General features: G+C 31.8%; 1 protein-coding gene and 2 long non-coding RNA genes across 3 annotated transcripts; all 3 read right to left on the bottom strand.

Moving 5' to 3' along the window:
- Positions 1 to 234: 234 nt before the first annotated feature.
- On the bottom strand, positions 235 to 6,819 carry LOC127732300 (uncharacterized). The gene is made up of 3 exons (XR_007996167.1): positions 6,746 to 6,819; positions 4,552 to 4,673; positions 235 to 263 (listed from the first exon to the last, which is right to left on the bottom strand). It is a non-coding gene; the product is annotated as an uncharacterized LOC127732300 (long non-coding RNA).
- A 3,240-nt stretch (positions 6,820 to 10,059) lies between these two features.
- LOC127732298 (uncharacterized) lies at positions 10,060 to 11,995 on the bottom strand. Its single transcript, XR_007996166.1, has 3 exons — positions 11,901 to 11,995; positions 10,922 to 11,013; positions 10,060 to 10,281 (listed from the first exon to the last, which is right to left on the bottom strand). It is a non-coding gene; the product is annotated as an uncharacterized LOC127732298 (long non-coding RNA).
- A 193-nt stretch (positions 11,996 to 12,188) lies between these two features.
- On the bottom strand, positions 12,189 to 22,188 carry LOC127732250 (uncharacterized). Its single transcript, XM_052241331.1, has 5 exons — positions 22,171 to 22,188; positions 20,492 to 20,588; positions 18,056 to 18,108; positions 15,769 to 15,904; positions 12,189 to 12,304 (listed from the first exon to the last, which is right to left on the bottom strand). The coding sequence occupies exons 1-5, from the start codon at positions 22,186 to 22,188 to the stop codon at positions 12,189 to 12,191; spliced, it is 420 nt and encodes a 139-aa protein (XP_052097291.1).
- Positions 22,189 to 22,301: the final 113 nt, after the last annotated feature.

Genomic DNA, 22,301 nt, shown 5'->3' with positions numbered 1-22,301 from the left:
ATAAATGCTTTGGCTACACAAGAAGCATAAACTACGTCGAGGTATTTAAAGCATTCGTCCTTTAAACGCATGAAATAATTGCAACTGGACGTTAAGTCAGCAGTCAATCAATCAATATTAAACACGTTGTAATATGTTGTATTTTATTTGCATCATTACTTTTTTAAACGTTGTAGTTTTTCCTTCAAGTGTGTCGCTGTTTTCCAATTTCTGATTTCATCTTCTAATATAGTACACCCAACAAGAAGATGATGATTCCCAATCTGAATGAAGAAATGTTAATTTGGTCATCTTTTATAAGATATTATATCTGAACCTATATTGTTTTCTGTTTGGTATTAAATTAAGAATTAAGATCTATTTTGTTACATCTGGTGATCCGTTTATTTGGCAATCGCCATGGCAGTCAGCAGGGTTTAAGAACATCCGTTGTTCGACCTGCTAGTCAAATGCGTTTTGTTAAAATATACTTTTTCACTTTTTTGGTATTTTGGAAAATGTTGTTTGTGCTGTATTTAGACCCCTCTACCATGAAATTTGTTTTGCATGCACACGTATAAAAATTGCGGTTTTTATCCAATGCAACCATAGGTTTGAACGTTGTTTTTCAATTTAGACTTGTTTATATATATAGATATATATATATTTTATATTTTGTTTGTTCTCATTTTTTTAAATAAACTTCATCGAATAAACTGATATTTTGTGGTTTGAATTCTTCGCTTCTTTACACAATTTGCAATACGGGTTTTTCAGATATAAATTAACGTAAGAGTAAATATATTTTTTTCAGTCGGGCATCGCAACATTTTACTTAATTTATATAGATTTCTAGATTATGGCTCTATAGTGTATGGCTCTGCAAGGAAGTCCTACATACAGATTCTCGATGCTGTGCATCATCATCATCAGGGTTTGCGTCTCTGTCTTGGCGCATTTAAAACCTCACCAGTTGAGAGTCTGTATGTAGAGGCTGATGAGCACTCACTCTCTAACAGACGTTTGAAGCTTGGACTTCAATATGCTGTCAAACTAAAAGCCTACTCAGATAATCCTGCCTACAGCTGTGTTTTTAATCCAATTTATGAAGATATTTTTGCAAAACATGAAAATAAAATTCCTCCGTTAGGTATACGTTTAAAACCACATTTAGCTTCTTTTGATTAAAAATCTGTTGCTCAAGTTGAAACTTGCAATTGTCCTCCATGGGAACTTCCCAAACCAAAAATGATATTTGATCTCCGTGAACACAATAAAAAAAAAAAAAATCCTCTTTTAATTCAGCAACACTATGCTGAAATCAAAGCCAATTATTCAGATTTCTCAACTGTCTATACTGATGGATCAAAAGATGGTGACAGAGTTGCATCTGCTGCTGTCTTCAGGGACAGAGCTGCAACTCTCCGTTTGCCATCTGATGCATCGATCTTTACTGCTGAAGCAGAAGCAATAATTTTGGCTTTGAAATTTATTGCTTCTTCAGATAAATCCAAATTTATTATATGTTCTGATTCACTTTCATGCTTACAAGCTATACAAAATACTAAAATTAAAAATCCAACAATTCTCAAAATTTTATATGTAATGAGGAATTAAAAAATTCTTCTTAAAGAAATATTGTTTCTATGGGTGCCGAGTCATGTTGGAATCCTTGGAAACACAGCTGTAGACCTTGAGGCAAAGAATGCCCTGGGTGACCCTTTATCTAACTGTGATATACCATATACTGATTTTAAATCTAATATTAGAGAATATGTTTTTAATATATTGAAAAATGAATGGAGTAAAAAAGATGGTAATAAATTACATGAAATTAAACCTAATTTATGTAAACCTTTCAATAATTTTATGTGCAGAAAGGTCAGTGTGTTATTTCTAGATGTCGTATTGGTCATACTAGAATAACACACGAATATCTTTTAAAAAATGAAGTAGAACCACAATGTATACCTTGTAACTGCAAGTATACTATTAAACATGTTTTAATCAGTTGTATTGACTTTGCTGATATTCGTAAGAAGCATTTCAATGTCAATAATATGTATGATTTATTTAATAATGTTTCATTTACAAATATTGTTTCATTTTTAAAAGAAGTTGGAATATATTCTAAAATATAAAAATGTTATTATATTTAAAACGATTTTAAATTTTATCACGTTATCTTAATGTTCATTTTTATTTGTAAATAATCAATTTGCTGTAATCTAGAATTTTACTTTATTGAAGGACCTTTTGTCTGATTTTAAGAATATGCTTTAAATTGTAAAAAATATTCGAATTAGCTCTCGCCGCGATATAGCCTTGTTGTGCTAATGCGGCGTAAAGCAACCAACAATCAATCAATCAATCAATCAATCGTCATTTGATGTATGGTATCGTTAGCGTTTCTGTAAGGGTATACTATATGATAATTTCCTTGATATAAACTCATCACATCTACAAGGCTTGTAATCTAGTGCGTCAGACGGGCGTTTAACAAATAAAATTGTATCGTTCTAAAATTGGTATTTTAATTTGAGTTGTATTTCGTCTTCATACGAATTTTCAGTAGCGCTTCAATAAACAAAGTTGGAAGGCGAACATTCAGTATAAAGTTAAAGAGCATTCAAACCCCTATTTTTAAAGTCGTACCAAATACGGATTATGTCAGCTAAATACATCCTCGGATTTCAAATGTTTGGCTTTGAGCGTTCCTGATGAAGGTAAATCCAGAAAAGCGCTTCGGACGCATGAAATTATTAAACGTGTTGTTTTCAATTTTTTACATCACTGGGTCGATACCTCTGCTGGTGGACTATCAGTCCCCAAGGGTATCATCAGCTCAGTAGTCAGTACTTCGGTACTGACATGATTTATAACAAACCTTTCTAAAATTGTCTGTTTATAAATTTTGAAATTATAAAGAAACTAAGGTTTCAATTCTCTCAGACAAAGTTGACCTTAGATGAATTTGGCTATTTGTTTTAGTTTTTTTTGTCATATAGCTCTTCAACTGTTTCGGTACTTATACATCCCTCGGATTTCAAATGTTTGGCTTTGAGCGTTCCTGATGAAGGTTAATTCAGAAAAGCGCTTCGTACGAATGAAATTATTAAACGTGTTGTTTTCAATTTTTTATTCTATACATGAGAGTAGAAACTATTTCAACAGTTAATAATAAAAGGATTGTATGATGAACTACAATTCCAGAAGTATCTGGATGTATCGGAATTAGAACAAAGATTAAACATGTATACCAGCAGCGGTAATGGTCCAATGCAAGTAAAATGTAAATAAAGCCAAACATTTGAAAATCGAATGTTTAAATACCGACTACCATATGTTCAATTCTTTTTGCAGTAAAAGATGACCTTTGAATATATTATGATGAGGTATGTACAACCAGCGGCGTAGGTCATATGTGGATTCTTAAGAATTCTAAAGATCTACTACAAAATCTTTAATCAGAATATTTATTGTTTTGCAGTTATATCAAATGTTTTTTTTTATTTTCTACGAATGGCACTACTATTACCTATGCACAAATGACAGATCGACTACATCGTCTCATGAAACAGAGAGGTTTTTTTTTACAAAAATGGGGATCGTAGATACAAATTCCTTTTTATGGCCGTGATTAATCTTATTTTGTAAAAAAAAAAATTACACCGATTTAAACAAAAAAATACAATGAAAAAGACATAATGAATGTGCTTGACTTTTTAAACGACACTGTGGTTGAGTTTGGTTGATTGATAGTTCAACAGTCGGTATTCTAAGGGGAACTACTTATCAGAGGCGGATTTAGGGAGGGCAGGGTGCCCCCCTCCCCCCTTTGTCGGAAAATGTGTTTGATTATTTAGGGAATCACTGAAGCATGACTAAGTGTGCCCCTCTTGTGGCAGTCTGTGCCCCCCCCCCCCCCCCCCTTCCTTTATGAAAATTTCTGGATCCGCCACTACTTATACTAACTTGCTTACTTCTTTTTGTACCAGTATAAAGCAGAATTCATACAGAACTTTGTCAAAGACAAAACAAAATGCACCTTGCAAAGTTCTTTAGTTTCACTTTCAGACATACTGATGATATCCCTTCAATCAATAACCAACATGGGTGTTACCCTTACACATCAACCGCGTCAACAGAAATTTGAGGAAAGTTGACTATGATCGTTTTGGCGATATGATAACCTCGGTAAACTAATGTTTCCCATATTTACAGAACCTGTTGGATTTTTAGTATTCTTATATGTTATTGTTTTTTTTTAAATTATTGTACTTAATTCATTCAGTTCTACATAACAAATCTACACATAGACAGATTGGAAATATTAGCTATCACACAATAAGACGTCGGAAACCAGTTCATTTTGTTCTGTTTAGAGATGCATTGAATACTCGTAGGGAATAATGTTCTTTCCATATATTGCCGCCTTTGATCTAAATTAGAAATGAGTATTCAAATGTCGTGAAATACTACTGGATACTAAGTGCTATTAGTCAACGATTTACTGGTCGGTTCTATATTTACTATTTTTCTTTTTATAAAAATCTTTTCATTTGAACTTACATATTCCAAGTCTACAAGCTGTTGGGCACCAATCCAGTACTGTTTATGCAGCAAAGCCAAAAATACAAGACCGTAACATTCAGAATCCCTATTCATAAGCTTTGCTTCTGGTCCAGTAAAACCTTTAAAACAAACAGCATCATTTGATATCATTTACTAATAAAATGTAAATAAGGTAATATATAAGACACAGATTTTTATAATATTACTTTCGACATACGGTTAGAAATAAAATCAATAAATGAAGTATTAAACGGATACACGTACTAAATAAAATTGAGAATGGAAACGGGGAATATGTCAAAGAGACAGCAATCCGATCAAAGAGCAGACAATAGCCCAAGGCCACCAATGGGTCTTCAATACAGAGAGAAAGTCCCGCACCCGGAGACCGACTTCAGCTGGCCCCTAAACAAAAATGTGTACTAGTTCAGAGAAAATGGACGTCACACTAAACTCCGAAACATATGAATGAACCAAAATCTAAAAAAAAAACATACAAGACTAACAAAGACAAGAAGTTCCTGATTTGTGACAGGCGCAAAAATGAGTCGGGGTTAAACATGTTTTGTGAGATCTCAACCCCCGGTATGCCAATGCTTCTTATTTTGCACCCATACTGGTATACTTGGTTTTGTTACTCATATGAAGCAGAATTGAAGAAAAATAGAAAAAAAAAATCTTGCAAAGATCTTCAATTTCAATTTCAGATATATTGAGGGTTCCAGTCAATCAATACCTTCATTTCAGTGAGTGCTTGCATCTCATATATCGTAGTAAACTTGTGATTCAGGATAATCCCGTAATCAGAAAGTGCTTCAGTCCTTCATCTTTTTCTAGATTTTGACAATAAGTAAGGACGTCTAGCTATAATCTATCACAAACATAATGATTTCAACTTTTTGTCAACGTCCTATTTTCTAGCAGGAACATCGTAAAGCGTTTACAAAATGTACATATCTTAGGTAATACAACTCTCGTACATGTTCACACTTTAACGACTTTATCATTTCCTTTTAAGTTATCATAATTCTTCTAATTGTAAATCTGTTATACAAATTATAAATGAAACCATTCCAAATGGTGCTATGAATCAGTTTCCGGACTTGTAAATGGCTCCGGTAAACTTATACTATAAATGACCAATTTAATAATATAACTCTATTCTATAAGATTAATATCTGAAGTCATTTAACTACACAAGGTCATGTTTTTTTCTGACTGTTAATGACGTTTTAACACTTAATCCATTGGATGTTGGACATGTATTGATTAATATTTTAGTCTTAGACATTTTTTATTAGTTGTTATTGACCTTTAACTAGCTTTCAGTAACTGCGAGGACTCTCAGATCTGTACTTTCTTTTGTTTTTTTGTTATGTTTTTGTTATGTTCTTCGTATCGAACTGGTGAGTTAAGCCTTTTTCAACTGATTTTGATAGTTTTTACTTTTACACAAATGTTCCCGGTTATATATTATATAAGCCTTTTATAGCTTATTATGCGGTGTGGGTTTTGCTCATTGTTGAAGGCTGTATATAATTGTTAACTTTTGTCAGTTGGTCCCTGGTGAAGAGTTGCCTAATAAGCAATCATACCACATCTTTTTTTACATTTATATATGCCATGCTCAACTAAATTGAAGTAAGTACTACAAAACAAAACAAACAAATCAAAACAAAACAAAGCAAAGCAAAACGAAACAAAACTAGCCTGAACAAAAACAGAAGATACAATCAAATCAAATATTGTTAAATGAAATCCACTACAAAGCTATAGATATATGAATTTAAAAGGCTTTCGAAATATTTGACACGCCAAAATGCTGTCTGAATTCTCGCATCGCAAAGCACAACTTCTGGATTTATTTGTATCGGGGTTATATTGGATGAAGTTGTCTCAAATTTAATAAATGTATCAGGCACTTGACTAATACAGGAAGTCCTAATTTACATTAGAATATTTACCTAATTGCATACTTCCAAATCTTTAAGAAGAAAGTCACAACTCAGTATGGAGACAAACAATTGTATGTCACAAAGACATCTATGACATAACCATGGTTTCATTTTTAAGTTTTTGTTAGGCTGAAGATTAATCAGAGTAATACTTTTAATTTTCGAATAATAATATTGGTGTCAAGGTTTAATTTTAATCAATTTAAGTATTCGCCATATTACTATTTGATACAAACCTTTGTGATCAGGCAGTTTGTAATCCATGTCGGTAAAACATTTCTGGTTTAACCATAATTCCTTTATATATTCATACTCCTTTTTAAAATAAACACTAAATATGTAAAGATTGGTTAGGCCAATTTATTATAAAGTAAAGCAGTACAGTATCAAGTTAAATATGTAAAGATTGGTTAGGCCAATTCATTATAAAGCAAAGCAGTACAGTATCAAGTTAAATATATGAGTCAATTTATTATAAAGCAAAGCAGTACAGTATCAAGTTAAATATATGAGTCAATTCATTATAAAGTAAAGCAGTACAGTATCAAGTTAAATATATGAGTCAATTTATTATAAAGTAAAGCAGTACAGGATCAAGTTAAATATATGAGTCAATTCATTATAAAGTAAAGCAGTACAGGATCAAGTTAAATATATGAATCAATTCATTATAAAGTAAAGCAGTACAGGATCAAGTTAAATATATGAGTCAATTCATTATAAAGTAAAGCAGTACAGTATCAAGTTAAATATATGAGTCAATTCATTATAAAGTAAAGCAGTGCAGTATCAAGTTAAATATATGAGTCAATTCATTATAAAGTAAAGCAGTACAGTATCAAGTTAAATATATGAGTCAATTCATTATAAAGTAAAGCAGTACAGTATCAAGTTAAATATATGAGTCAATTCATTATAAAGTAAAGCAGTACAGTATCAAGATAAATATATGAGTCAATTCATTATAAAGTAAAGCAGTACAGTATCAAGTTAAATATATGAATCAATTCATTATAAAGTAAAGCAGTACAGTATCAAGTTAAATATATGAGTCAATTCATTATAAAGTAAAGCAGTACAGTATCAAGTTAAATCTATGAGTCAATTCATTATATGCATGTTGTTTATATGTTCTTTTATTTATTTGTTCAGTGTTCGGTGAATATTTGTCTCAGTTCTTTTATTTATTTGTTCAGTGTTCGGTGAATATTTGTCTCAGTTCTTTTATTTATTTGGTCAGTGTTCGGTAAATATTTGTCTCAGTTCTTTTATTTATTTGTTCAGTGTTCGGTGCATATTTGTCTCAGTTCTTTTTACCCACAGCTGATTTATTTGAAAGCCTGTTGTGTGAATCATATGGGGAACACCGGATGTAGATGTTGATGAAGATGTTTTTTTATTCACGCATATAACTGATTGATAATTATTTCATTCTTTTTGTACACTGTTAACAACATTAGAACCTTCACCTCCTCATATATGTATTCTAGAGCCCTCTTCAGATCGATTGGCCATTTTATGTACTTTTTTGGAATATTCCACTCCCCTTTCTTCAAAAGGTACATGAACAATGCAGTATGATTGTATGCATGTATTTCTTTCTGAAACATAAAATTCATGCCATGTTATTGAAACATAAGTATAATATAAAAACAAAAAATTAGAAATCGCATTTTTTGTTAGTTTTCTTTCCAACTAACTAAATAAAAATAAAAAGTAACCAGTGCTGACATAGAAAATGAAACATCTACAAGAATGAACCCTTTGTCGTGCAGAGTATGTCCCACTTTTAATTCAAAGTATCGGATAACATGACATATCCGATTTTGACATATCCACAAATGCTCACACGTTACAACTCATCACTGCAAAACTTCTGGCCAACTATAAAGTCATAATTTAAGTAGTCCCGCCGCAAAATTGTGACATTAGATTCAATTGTCAATTTGTTTGCATTCAATTTAGTATTGTTCAGTAGCTTTTCAGACGGTCAGAATGATGTTGATATGTACAGGTAAAGAACAACTAATAAACAATTTGAACATTGACTGAACAGATCTTAATTGACTGCAAGCAATTTGTCTAACAGCACTGAACTTATTGCATTGGATAAGTTTAAAAAGTATATTAAAGAATGAAAATGTCTTTACTATTGTTTAGTCTTCCAAGTATGAAAACAAGAAGATATGTCAATAAGACAACCTTCCATCAGACACCAAATGACGGTAGAAATGAAAAATATAAGTCACCGTACAGCCATCAACAATGAGCAATACCCAAACAGCATAGAACTGTTCTGATCAAAATTGTATTACAGTTCTACCAAAAGCATTCCTCAGATGTTCAAAAGACAATGATCGGACATTAGTACTGATGTATTTGTTTCAATTTTGTCTAATATGTCTGCATTAGCGCTCAAACGTCATTGGGTGCAAAAAAAGCAAAATCTTAATCAAAACAGCATCATTTTAGGATCTTGTCAGTACAATTTACACAATGTTTACAAATATGTCTATGTTTTTTTTTAAATAGCATTTCGGGGTATAGCTCATATATCATTTGACTAAAAACTATGCATAACATGGACATTATAGGTCAGTTTATGAACTGCAACAGGTTTATGAATCAAAATAATAAAGATAACTGTGTTATTCTTGACTAGGTAACTGTTTTTTGCAATTGATAAATAATGGTTTATATCATACCTCCCCCATTTGAGAGGATATATATATTTTTTCTCTGAGAAATACAACTTACAAATTTTTGCTCTGCTAAATCCTCGTCCATATACACTAGAAATAATAGATAACACAATTTATACATAGATATACATTGTTATTGACCACTTAAATTTTGTAAGTTATATTTGAGATATATTCCAAAAGACTTTGAAAGATACGGTGGGCAGTAAATACAAATACCAATTCATTTACAAACATTTTAGACAAAAATAAACATTTTTTCCAAACAGGCCATGAGTAGCTTTGATCAATTTCAGGACGAAACTATCTCTTAGTTCGTATCTATTTGACACAGAAAATAAGCCAACAGATGTACAATTATTATGAGCAGTATTTTTTTTTTTAACTTCCATAAATCTTCAATGACATTTTGGTATTAATGATATGTATATGTATGGTTGACTGAATACTTTTACTTGTTCATAGTTTGAATTGTATCAAGAAATTGACAATACATTCTTGAAAACGGGTTGCTGCAAACAGAGAAGCTATTGAACAAAGGGTTCCATGTGTTAAGTGGTAGTTATTCCTGTGAATATTTTACTGTCGCTTTACAGAGATGTCTGACCGTTACGAAACAAGTTGTCGCAAATGACAACGGACATGTTACAACGTTCGTGGCCTTCCATTTTTTTGCCATGGCGTTGTCTGTTTCTCTTCTAATTATTTGTTGTGACTGTCTGCTGGATACCACCGTCTCTTTTTCATTTCATGTAAAATACGTATGTAAACGCAAATTGATTCCTTGCACTGGAGTCATTAGAATCCAAAATGGTAATTGTTGTCTTATAGTGGAAATATACCTCTAATAAGCATCTGACAAACGATAATATCAAAGTTACACCAGTTTTCCGAATTAACATTTTCAGACAGAAAATCATCCTTCACTAGTTTTGTTTTCTTTAAAAGCCATTCACTTTCAGTATCTGTTGTGTATTCTGAAAAACTCTGATCAACTTCTTCCGGCCATAACACACTAACATCGGACATGTCGCTCTGGTTTACATAAAATGGTAAACGTAGGAGTTAAACTAAAATGTAATGAAGACAAAACCCAATGACTTGTTTTTTTCTTCTGATTTCCATAGATTTATTTTGTTTTTTTTACACTCTTTGAAAAAGCCGTACTTCATTCCATGATTTGATTTCATAACTTTGTTATGGGAAAAATTCCGAAATGTGTCGAATTTGTTTCAAAACACCTTAATTGAGATTTATATACATAAACACATAATGAAAAGTGTGTTGCCAGTATGGTGGTGTATTGAAAGAAATGATCCGTATGACAGTGAGATCTTAGTTTTCCCCATTTAACCACTGACTAGTTGCATGTATGCAGGGTTATTTTACTTATATCGATAATTTGTAAAATATTCTCATTTGCATTAATTGAAGACTAATTAATTTAACAAAAACATCTAAAATTAATGTTAAAAATATTGAAAGAATTACTTTCCTTAATTTAAATTAAATTGTTTCGAGAAAAAATCTCTGAAGTATATTCACGTATCTAAATTGATATCTTTTGTATACTTTGTTCAATTCAGTGAAAGTTAACCACATCGAAATATATTTGTGGTATTTGAATTTCTAAAGTGCATGTGTATCCTTTGCGAAAATGCAAACTACGGTGATTTTTCAAATGTTGTTCTTAGCAATACAATATTTTACCTTTAATCGAATAATAGGTATCTGCATTTTTTGGCTCTTCCAATTGTTTCCAATGGGTATAATGACAGGTACAACGTACAATCCGAAGAAATCTTTTATCAGCCAAAGAAAGAAATGAAAAAAAGACTTAAAATAAAAAAACCAAAAGAATAGATAAATAGATTATCATAAATATATTTATAATGAGAATAGTAATAATACAAGTTTAAATCAAAGTAACCGCATCATGCATACGTGGTATGTGACTATTCGTATATTCTGTGCCTTTTACTGTCTAAACAGCATCATAATACCATGTTAATATGTCTAATATTAAAATGCGTTTACCTTCTTTCACACTAGACAAAACTTAAAAACACAAAAATAAAAAAAACAAAGTCCCAGTCATGCTGTTAACACAAAGCAAAATTTAACCTCTCACTGAAATTTAAGATAACTTCTATATGTCATAGAAGTGAGAGGTCAGGAACATGACAGTTGTGTTCCATTCGTTTGATGTGTTTGAACTTTTGACATGTTTGATTTTGCCATTTTATAAAGAACTTTCCGTTTTGAATTTCTTTGGAGTTCGGTATTTTTTGTTATTTAACTTTTTCCTAACAATGGTTGAATTTTCTTCCTTGAGTTTTTAAGTATCACGTATACGTTGACTGATTTATTTGATGTCACTGCGGTTGTAATTTTATTTACACTAAACATTCAATATATCATAACTATATCTTAGAGGTATACGCAATATCTATCTTTTAAACATTCTTTATTAAATAGTAATCAATGTATCACTCATTAAGGATATCAGGCTTATAATTTAGTACGCAATACGACTTCGCCTACCAAACCCCCAAAAATGTTTATTTAGATTTAGCCACGCCCCTTTTACTGAAAAAAACATTAATGTTTTGATAAATAAACATGTCATACAACTGATAATATTTAAGTCATATTTAGAAAAAAGGTAGTTATTTGTTAGATAACATACATTCTGCAATTTCATTAAAGTAATCCATTTCGTTTCCTGGTTTCCATGATCCATTGATGTCCACTCTTTCGAATCTACGAAATCCTTGTTTTACAAGTTCCTAAGAAAATATTGAAATTCCATATATTATGTAGCATTGGTATCATTCAACGAGATTTAGACCCAACATTTACAAACTCTTATGTGGTTACATACATTTATGATTAACAATGTATAATGAATTAAAATAATAATCATACAAAATACATATTCAACGATTGCACATTTTTTTTATTGAACATAAGTACCTCAACGTACAATAATTATTACTTTATCTGTCTCGTAGTGGATGAAAGCAATATCGGTAGAATCACAGATCAGTAAAACTCTTGTTCCTACAAAATGACAAGGCAATTTGGTCTGTCCTGAAAGAACGTGAAAAGAAAACAATTTATACATTTGTGGCGACCGAAGTGCATCTCCTAATTGGCGTTAATCAGGATCGCACATACCCCAAAAAGTTTTAACTACCGGAACACGTGATCAACTAGCTGACGAACCGATGCAATTCAAAACAAAGAAATATAAGGTCAACCTCGACTGGGGGTTAAGAACCTTACTTTGTTAATAATTTTTCAATTGATAATTTAAAAATAAAAGTGTGTTATGAATCATGTCAGCACCTAAGCAGCGACCACACCGACGTAATATCTAAAACACTACAAATATTCCTACTCTTATTCCCCTCTCAAACCGTTGCTAAGGGACGTCTCAAGTTTTGTCATGAATTGATACCCCATATACTCTATTTTCAATATGTTTCTCCGTGCTTGAGGTGTATGTTCCTATGTTTTTTAACATTTTTACCTATTATGTTTTTTTGTTTTCCTCACACATTGCTGTCAATATAGTAGAAATCTATGCGACTGTCATACAAGTGAGAGGTTTCGGTAAATATAAAACCAGGTTTATTCCACCATTTTTTACATAAGGAAATGTCTTTACCAAATCCGGAATATGACAGTTGTTTTCCATTCGTTTGATGTGTTTGAGCTTTTAATTTTGCCATTTGATAAAGGACTCTCCGTTTTGAAATTTTCTTGGAGGTCGGTATTTTTGCTATTTAACTTTTTACAGTTATGGAGTATTCATTCTGACGATTTTCTCATATATGTGCTCGTTAGTATTCCCGCTATCGGCCATTTTGTTGATGGAATTGATATACAGTTCGCAATATACATGTACATACGTCATTTTTTCCAAACTTCTAAAATATATCTCGTGTGCCTCGTTGTTGAATAAATGTTTGTATAGGATCTACAGGCTAAAAGCAATTGTTGGAAATTTATGTATATACTATATGCAAAAAAAAGAAGATGTGGTATGTTTGTCAATGAGACAACTCTCCATATGAGACCAAATGACACAGAAATGTCTGGTTTCTTGGCCAGATATATATATAATTGATCATTTGTTTATGTTTCTCCAGGTTTATATTCTCCAATGCACAGTAGTTGTGTCTTGCAATGCATTCTGATCAAATCGGTGCTAGGAACCGTCTTTAACTTTAGTGAAGCGATAGTATATTGGAGATTATATCCAAATAGTATGCACATTTTCCAAAAAATGTTCCCCTCCGCTTTCAACCAGAATTGCCGAGGATGACGAACTTAAAGCAGCAAAGATGAAATATCTTGCCTCTCGGGTGACTATTATCCAAGCGTTTCTTTAAGCGAATTCCTTCGAAAGAAAAAATTGAATAATCGATGGCAAGGTTTTGGTGCTTAATATAAAATCATAAGATCCAAAATAAGAGAAATTAAAAATATTTTTTTCCCAGGAAATCCGGTATCTTTTATTTTGTTTCTTTTTTCTTTGAATTTTTCTATATTCTATCCCACAGATGGGTTTCTGCTGGCGATTGCCATTTTCGCACTTTGAGAAAAAATAAAAACTGTTGCGATTAAAATTCATTATTGGCGAAAGATTTTGCGAATGAATAATAACCGTTTGACTACGTCTATATTGTTAATTGTTTTCAGGTTTTTCGGACTTTTTCCCTGATCAGACGATACTGGGATTTCACCTTGAACTTGTCGCGCGGTACGATTGTGAAAAAAAATCAATAATCAGCTGATTGCACTTTTTAGCTATCGGCAACAATGGACTATTTAATAAAAAAAAAAGGGTGTTGATTGTGGATTTAATGAAATTGTGTGGTTAAATGGCGTCACATGTCACCTTAAGGATAGTTTTAAAACTTTGATAGAAATAATTATTTTGAAGTGGGTACTAAGCAATCGTTTAGGGATGCACGTGTTTTATTTGAATCATAGTTTTACATCTCAACTTTTTCTTTAAACGATGGCCCAGAACAGGAAACTGTTTAAATGAAGAAAAATGTTCAAAAGTTAGAAAATCTTTGACCTTTTTCCTTGAACTTTGATAGACGTAATTGTTTTGTAGTAGGTACTTCACATTCTTTTTTGCAACGCACGTGTTTGAAGCATAGTTTTATGTCTCAACTTTTTCTTTTAACGATGGTCCGGAAAAGAAATCTGTTGTTATGAAGAAAAATGTTTATAAGTAAGAAAAATCTCTGACTTTAGTCTTCATCCTTCAACTAGACGGAAAGTATCCGATAGACTTATTGCAAATGAATCCAGTGTTCCCAGAAGTCCAAAATGATGATTTTATGATTTATATTGCAATTTCACAGTATCTTTAAAAAAAGTAAATGTTTGTAAAAGAGGGACGAAAGATACCAGAGGGACAGTCAAACTCATAGATCGAAAACAAACTGACAACGCCATGGCCAAAAATAAAAAGACAAACAGACAAATAATAGTACAGATGACACAACATAGAAAACCAAAGACTAGGCAACACGAATCCCACCAAAAACTGGGGGTGATCTCAGGTGCTCCGGAAGGGTAATTGTTGAGTGTTTATTTGTTACAACGTAGACAGATTAAACAAAAGATATGTAGAATCAGAGATTGTATTACATGTCTCCGCTAGAATTATAATAGATTAGACAACAATGTTGTAAAATGATTTTTTGTGTAACAAAGAAGAAAAAAATTTAAACGATAAAATATGTTTATGAAAGTGGCGAAAAATATATTATTTTGGCGAAAGAGGTGGACAAACTGAAAATTGAATCAGGTGAAACCTTGCCAAACAGTGTAATAAAATACCATTATATATTTGATATGAGCTTCTTATCTTAAGGCAGTGTACTTGGTGGTAATGTTGACATCATATTACATAAAATTGTATCTAATATTAGAGAAATCGAAAATAATTTTCAAGAACTCCGGGTTTTTCATATTCCAAAAAAGCTGTAAAATACCATTATATTTTTATCTGACTTAATATATCAAGACACAGTACTTGGTGGCTACATTGAATTTTCACTTAATAAGCAAATTTTTAGATGCAATATCAGAGAAAATGTAAAAAAATACAGAAATCTGTTGTCTTTAATAATTCTTTTAATTTGTTTCCTCGAAATGCACGTGTATTGATTTGAATAGGTTATCATCATGTGTTTTTGTATCAAAGATATCACATGTACTAGTTAATGAAGTACTCTTTTATAAAAGTGTTATTTTCATTCTCGAAGAAGGTGACTACACCCCCCCCCCCCCCAAACCCCCGCCTCCCCCCCCCCCCCCCCCAAAAAAAACCGGAAAGGTCACCAATATGACTAAGGAACATGTAGTTCCCTGTGCACCTGTACGCTTAGTGTGGTTGGAGACATTTAAACACTAATAGATGACTCCCTACAAAACATTTTAAAATCATTGCCTTTGATTCACATGACATTGTTTTTTTTCAATTTGTAATTTGTTCTAATAATTTAGAAAGCTTTGCATATACTTACTTGCAAAAGATATGACTTCTTCCATTAGTTTCAATCTGTCATCTACTTCTCGATTAGCAAATATGAGACACGTCAACGGTTTATGTAACTTTCGTTTATCTCCAAACCGCAACGATTCCCAACAGATCACCTCAATCTATAAATAAAAGTTCTATGATGCAATAAATTGGAAGAGAAAATTGATTATTAAAAACATATGCTGAAGATTATGATGACGATGAATATATTGCAATATGATCGTATCGGATATACATTGTTTGGAAAGCGCTAGTAGTAAAAAGTAAAACATTAGTTAGTAGGCAGTCAATTATCAATGCTTAATCTGCATTGTAGACTGTTTTCTAAGAACTATTGTGTCTATCTTTGATGATTACATTTTATCAAAAATACCAAACTCCAAGCTTAATGTCCATATAACTTGACAAAACCAAACGCTCGACTATATTAAACAACGGAACGAAAGGAAAACAACAGTCATATTCCTGCCTTGAAACAAGCATTTTCGGATGAAAATAGTGGGTTTAACCTGGTTTAGTAGCTAGCTAAACCTTCCACTTTATCAACAAAATTGGATTAGCAACCCAAACAGACATAATTTGTTATCGTGACAACAAACGGGATCCAGCAGCCAACGATGTGCAACGATATTGATAAAAGATAAAGATATAAAAAAGATGGAATGAAATCGTATTGACAGATATTTCGGACCAACAAATAGCCTTCATCAGTGTCAGTCCCTTCTCAAAATGTGATATAACAATGAGTTCTGTGTGTGTTAATAGAGCTCACACATTCATACAGGTGATCGTTCTATGTCAAATTAAGTAGACGTGAACGGGTATCTTTGACATTACTGGATGTGTATTTTGTTAACCTACAATGTTTTACCATTAAGAACGTATGGGTCTAAAACGTGCGTGAAGAATTTCAACGAATCGTTTATGCTATATGAATTTGTTGCATTAGTTTAAAATGATTTTAAGTTTTATCATGTTATCTAGTTGATGAATTTTTATTTGTAAATAAGTATTTTCGCTTTAAACTAAAGTTTTAGTAAATTGAAGGACTTCATGTCTGATTAAAAACAATTATATATATATATATATTATAATATTTGAAATAGCTCTTGCCGCGATATAGCCGTTTTGTGCTGATGAGGCGTAAAGCAATCACCAATCAATCAATCAATTTAACCAGACAGACTCTACAAGAACATGGTATATTGAACTAAGTTTTTGATTTTATAGCAATACAATTTTTATTTCATGTTTTTCATTACATATTTTACGTAACGATGATTTTGTGAATTTTTCTTTCATTTTCTATGTTACAGTTTCATTTTAAAACTATAAATTCATGACCCGCGGGACGGATGGTGCTCATCTTTGCCTCATTGTCTTCTCTGTTAGGTTGTACTTTGTGTCATATTACTTTTATTTATATTGTCTTACATATACCGCGTCGGCCTTTTTTTCATGATTTGATGACAAAATGGGCAGGTTAAATTTACACTGTGTATAATTTTTGCTGAATGAGAAATACACGCGAAAAAATAACTATATCGTATTGATAAAGATGTAAACAACATAAACTTAAACATAAAACAGGAAATCGAATACAAATAAATATGACTAATACAAACAAAAATACACATAATTCAGAGAACTTTTATGGAACGTAAATTATGTACATTGGAACATGCTAAAACTTGAAGGTTTTGATCATTACAGATATACAAAAATCCATGTAAATGTGAATTATTTTCATTTTATTTTAACATTACATGCAAAATGTTCGGATTATGACACAAATCAATAGATTAACATTCTCCATTTCCATTCTCACTCCCCATTTCCTTTCTCAATTTTATTTGACATGTCACTGATTGCTGCGTTGTCAAAAGGTGTGGCATGTATGATTAATCAATATAATTATTATGAAAACAGAGATCTTAATTAAGTATGCCCATTCTTGGGATCCGTCGAAGAACACAAAAGACTCGGTAATTTACAGTATAATGTATAAAACTTTCGAACAATGATAAATCTTTCAATTTGCAGTGAAATTTACGCGGGGTCAAATTTTCGCGTTTTTTAGTAGCTGCGAATAAAGATAAAATTACTCACACGCGAAAAAACACGATATACGGTACATCCAGTTGTCATTTTTATTCTCAGGACTATCATTTAAGATTACCAACAGACTTTAAAAATTTTATTTTAATCAAATGCAGGATTTATAACATTCGTTTTCGGTGAACATTATTAAGAAACAACAAAACCTCTACCTTTTTCTGTGCGAATCCATCTCCGAACTCAACTATACACATACCACAATCGCCTAGAAATATAAAAATTAATCAACTAAAACACGTGTATATTATGTAAATATTCTTGAGGACTCTTTGTAGGTGGTAAAGTGAATCCAAACAGTTAAGAGAATGACTTCAATGTACTTTATAATATTTCATTATAAAAAATAACAAAAACAAATTATAACTAGTATGAATAGCTTGAATGTTCATAAAAAGTAAAATAACAAAAATACCGAACTCCAATAAAATTTCAAAACGGAAAGTCCCTTATCAAATGGCAAAATCAAAAGCTCAAACACATCAAACGAATGGAAAACAACTGATATATTCCTGAATTAGTACAGGCATTTCCTTGTGTAGAATGGTGGATTAAACCTGGTAATATTGCTAGCTAAACCTCTTACTTGTATGACAGTCGCATAGAACTCAATGGTATTGACAACAAAATGTGTGAGCAAAACAACCAGACAAAATAGGTAAACATGTCAAAAATTGGGGTACAGCAGTCAATATTGTGGTCTAATCGCAGTCACTATAAAAATAGCAACTCTGTCAAAAAAGAAAAACAAAATGGACTATAGATACTCTATAGACAAAGTACATAAGCAAAAATGAAAGACAAGAATACAAATATGACCATACCACAATAATACAATGTAGGGATGTATAAATACCGAGCCACGCCAAAAGGATATTACCAAAAATGGACTAAACAGTAAAGGTTTAAAATATACAAAGACACATAAAAAGAACAATGTTACACGTAATTGAGATGATAAACAACGTCAGTAACTAGAATCTACACTTCAAGACCATCATGTATTATTTGTGAAGGTGAAAAGGAATATTTATCAACAAGGTCTTGGTATCTTCCGATGGATTTTTTTTTTAAAAAGGACGCGACATTCTTTGACATAAACCTGATTCCATAATTTTCTGCTCAGCCACTGGTGACGTTTTATAAACTGAGTAGCAGCTGTAGGCTCTTGAATACCGAATGAGTTGGGAAATGTATATTCCATATGCGTTGAAGTTTGTAAATTGCTGTTAAGGTGGGAGAAATTTATAGTTTCGAAATTGAAATCGTCTCGTTTGTCATATACTTTCCACAAATGTAAGAAGTATGTAAGTCAAAATATAACAGGCAGTCTACTGTTCCTAGTGTTGTAATTTACTAAGTTGTAATTATATAAACTGTCCACAGTGGCTTTCATCCTAATCTTGAATTATAAATATCCTTTCATATTTTTTATAATCCATTTTGAATTTTCGTAAAATGCAGTTTGGTTTGCTTATATACTACAATACATTTGCCCAATCAATTATGCTTTATTTACAATTGGAAATGTTCCTCTAGAACATATATCATTGTTAAGTTACTCTTTTTAAATAAAACTTTGTAAAGAATTACACTGTTTGAACCCTTCAGTACAAATAAGTCAAAGACTTTTGTAATGTATCAAATCACTTTGTCCAATCTCTTGGACAATTAACAAAGCACATTATATTCCATTTTTTAATATAATACCGATTTAAAAGAGAGGCGAAAGATAACAAAAAAACATTCAAACTCACAAGTTGAAAATAAACCGAACACGCCATGGCTAAAAAAAGAAAAAGCCACAAAGACAAAGAACAGTACACAAATCACAACTTAGAAAACTAAAGACTGAGCAACACAAACCCCACCAAAAACTGGGGGTGATCTCATGTGATCCGGAATTGTAAGCAGATCCTGCTCCACATGTGGCACCCTTCGTGTTGCTAATGTTAGTACAAAACAAGTGATACGTCTAATTCGGTATGTCATATTCGGGGAAAAGGGGCCGAGATTGTAGTTACGAGAATTGGAACATATCTGTAGGGCAGTCTTGATTTAAAAGCTTCCTTGTGAGCAGCAACCCTCTACCAAGGAAATCATGATAGGAAATACAACCCTGGAATATCGTATCAACTGGGAGATATATACTCCGTATGCAGGTGCTGCTGGAATGTTGCTGCATAAAATTGGAAAGTTCACAATTGGGAAGCTAAAATCATCTCTTGTGTCGCAGAAAATCCCGCTGACGGAAGGACAAGAACTTGCAAGCGCAATCTAAATATATTGTTGCTGTTTATTTTCATATGCTAGTAGTGTAATATAACCATGTATAGCTATTGTCTTCTCAGCTCAATTGAAAAATCTCATGTAAAAGTGAAAAACATTTTCATCATGTAAGGTCAACAAAAAAGATGAAATGCCGAGATGTATCATTGCCATGTCACTTTATAGCATCTACTGTGTTTCAGAATAGTCGGACAAAGAAAGATGTCAATCTAAATGGTTGAAAGCTCAGAGAAATAGAGCAAGTATATAATTGCAATTCAAACCCACCATATATTTATAATATATATAAGTATTTCCAATACCTTCAATATACTGTCTTTTTAAATCTGTAATTTTGTAACCATAGAAGGTTTTACAATGTAACATCCTCCCACCAACACTTTTATGGCCTTGAATTTCCTGTTAAAAATAAATAAGCTTAAACATTACAAAAAGCTGTTAAAACAATTTCAATACTTTTTTTCTGACAGCACACTTGTATGGCCTTGAATTTCCTGTTTAAAATATATAAGCTTAAACATTACAACATAATGCTATTAAAACAACATAAATACTTATTTTTTTATCAGAGACATTCAGAAGGGTCAACAATCTCCATAGTTTATGAGAACATATTATTGAAAAGGTCAAGGTTTTATCTATATCTACTGAATTCTGATGATGAAAAGTTTCTACAAATGATAAAAATTCAAATGGGCAACGTTGTGTTGCATTTATTTATTACAGCACATCTAAGGACACACTTCTATCTGTTACCAAATTAGGAATATTCTCCTTTACTGAATTTCTCTCTGAATCGTAAATCCAACTTATTTTAAATTTAAGCTTAAAAGTACGAACAAGGGTCACAATATACTAGTATAACGTTTGTTATGGCTTTTGTGTAACACCAAAGTTACAACATAAAATTACACCAAAAGTTAAGCAATAATTGAATTTATTGAAAAAAATTTGGTCTTGATTATATTTTGTTGAGAGAATTTCTACATCATATATGACAAGAAATTAAAAGAAGTTTTTTCAATATAAAGTTGGTAAAACCAATCAATGTATGTCTTTGTACACTTGGTTTATTTATAAGTTGAAGGTTTTAAATACCAAGTCCTCTTATATATTGTAATTTTATGGTTGATTTTTTAGTGATTGTGCTAATGATTAGTTAAATAAGTCCTATCCAACTGATTGTAACAGGTTGTTATTATGTTGTGCAATTACAACGGTCTTGCAGGTAAGTAAGAGTGGAGCCCTCAAATACAATTTACACTCGACTAAACAATGTATGTGCCTGACCTAGGAGACTGTTAATCTGTGGTTGACGTCCTATTTATTTTCTGTCCCATGATACTGTTATTATGCGGTTAACGTCCTATTTATGTGTCTGTCTTAAGATATTGTTATTTTATGGTTGACGTGTGTAGCTGTATGCAATCTTCTATTTTGTTTATACCTTTTGTATTAATGAACCATATTTTTCTTTTGAATTGTTTCATTCCGTCATATCTTTAATTCAGGCAGCAAAATGATTTAACAAATACCATTTAACAACACGTTATTCTACTATGTTAATATTATTAGCTCATGGACTGACGCAGCCAAAGAAACATAACAATACAATGCTCAGGTCTATACATGAATGAATAGTTTGGTAATGTGGTTCATCTATGAGTTCAGTCGTCCATTTGTAGTCAGTCCTGTGCTAAATAAAAATTAAAGAGATGTGGTATAATTGCAAAAGAGACTACTCTCCACCAGGGATTAAAAAACAAAGAAGCTAACAATTATAGATCATCGTAAGGCCTTCAACAATGAGCAAGACCCATACAGCCTTGTAAGCTATAAAAAGCACTGAAATGACAAATATAAAACAAATCAAACGAGAAAACTAATGGCCTGATAACCGATTAGAATAGTCAATCCTTCAGACGCTAGATAGAAATAAGTGGTAAAGTCATTCCGTCAGACGATAGAAAAAAATGAATACCAGGAATGGTTGTTTCATTGCTGAAAGTCAATCTGTCAGACGATAGAATAAATGATGGCCAGGAATGGTTGAAATGTTTTAAAGTATTTAGTTTTACCCAGGTTGGGAAAAAAGTGCCTGAACATCATTTG

Source organism: Mytilus californianus, unplaced genomic scaffold (genome assembly GCF_021869535.1).
Source record: "Mytilus californianus isolate M0D057914Y unplaced genomic scaffold, xbMytCali1.0.p SCAF_23, whole genome shotgun sequence".
Taxonomy (NCBI): Eukaryota; Metazoa; Mollusca; class Bivalvia; order Mytilida; family Mytilidae; genus Mytilus; species Mytilus californianus.
Note: the sequence above shows the minus strand (reverse complement) of the source record. Positions and strands in the feature narration are given on the sequence as shown.

Excerpts from the sequence above, each read along its gene's own strand:
- LOC127732250 (XM_052241331.1), bottom strand. Across the intron at positions 18,109-20,491 it reads AAAAAGACAGTATATTGAAG|GCGATTGTGGTATGTGTATA; the intron begins GTATTGGAAATA and ends TTATATTTCTAG. Across the intron at positions 12,305-15,768 it reads AGAAGTCATATCTTTTGCAA|GACAGACCAAATTGCCTTGT; the intron begins GTAAGTATATGC and ends ACGTTCTTTCAG.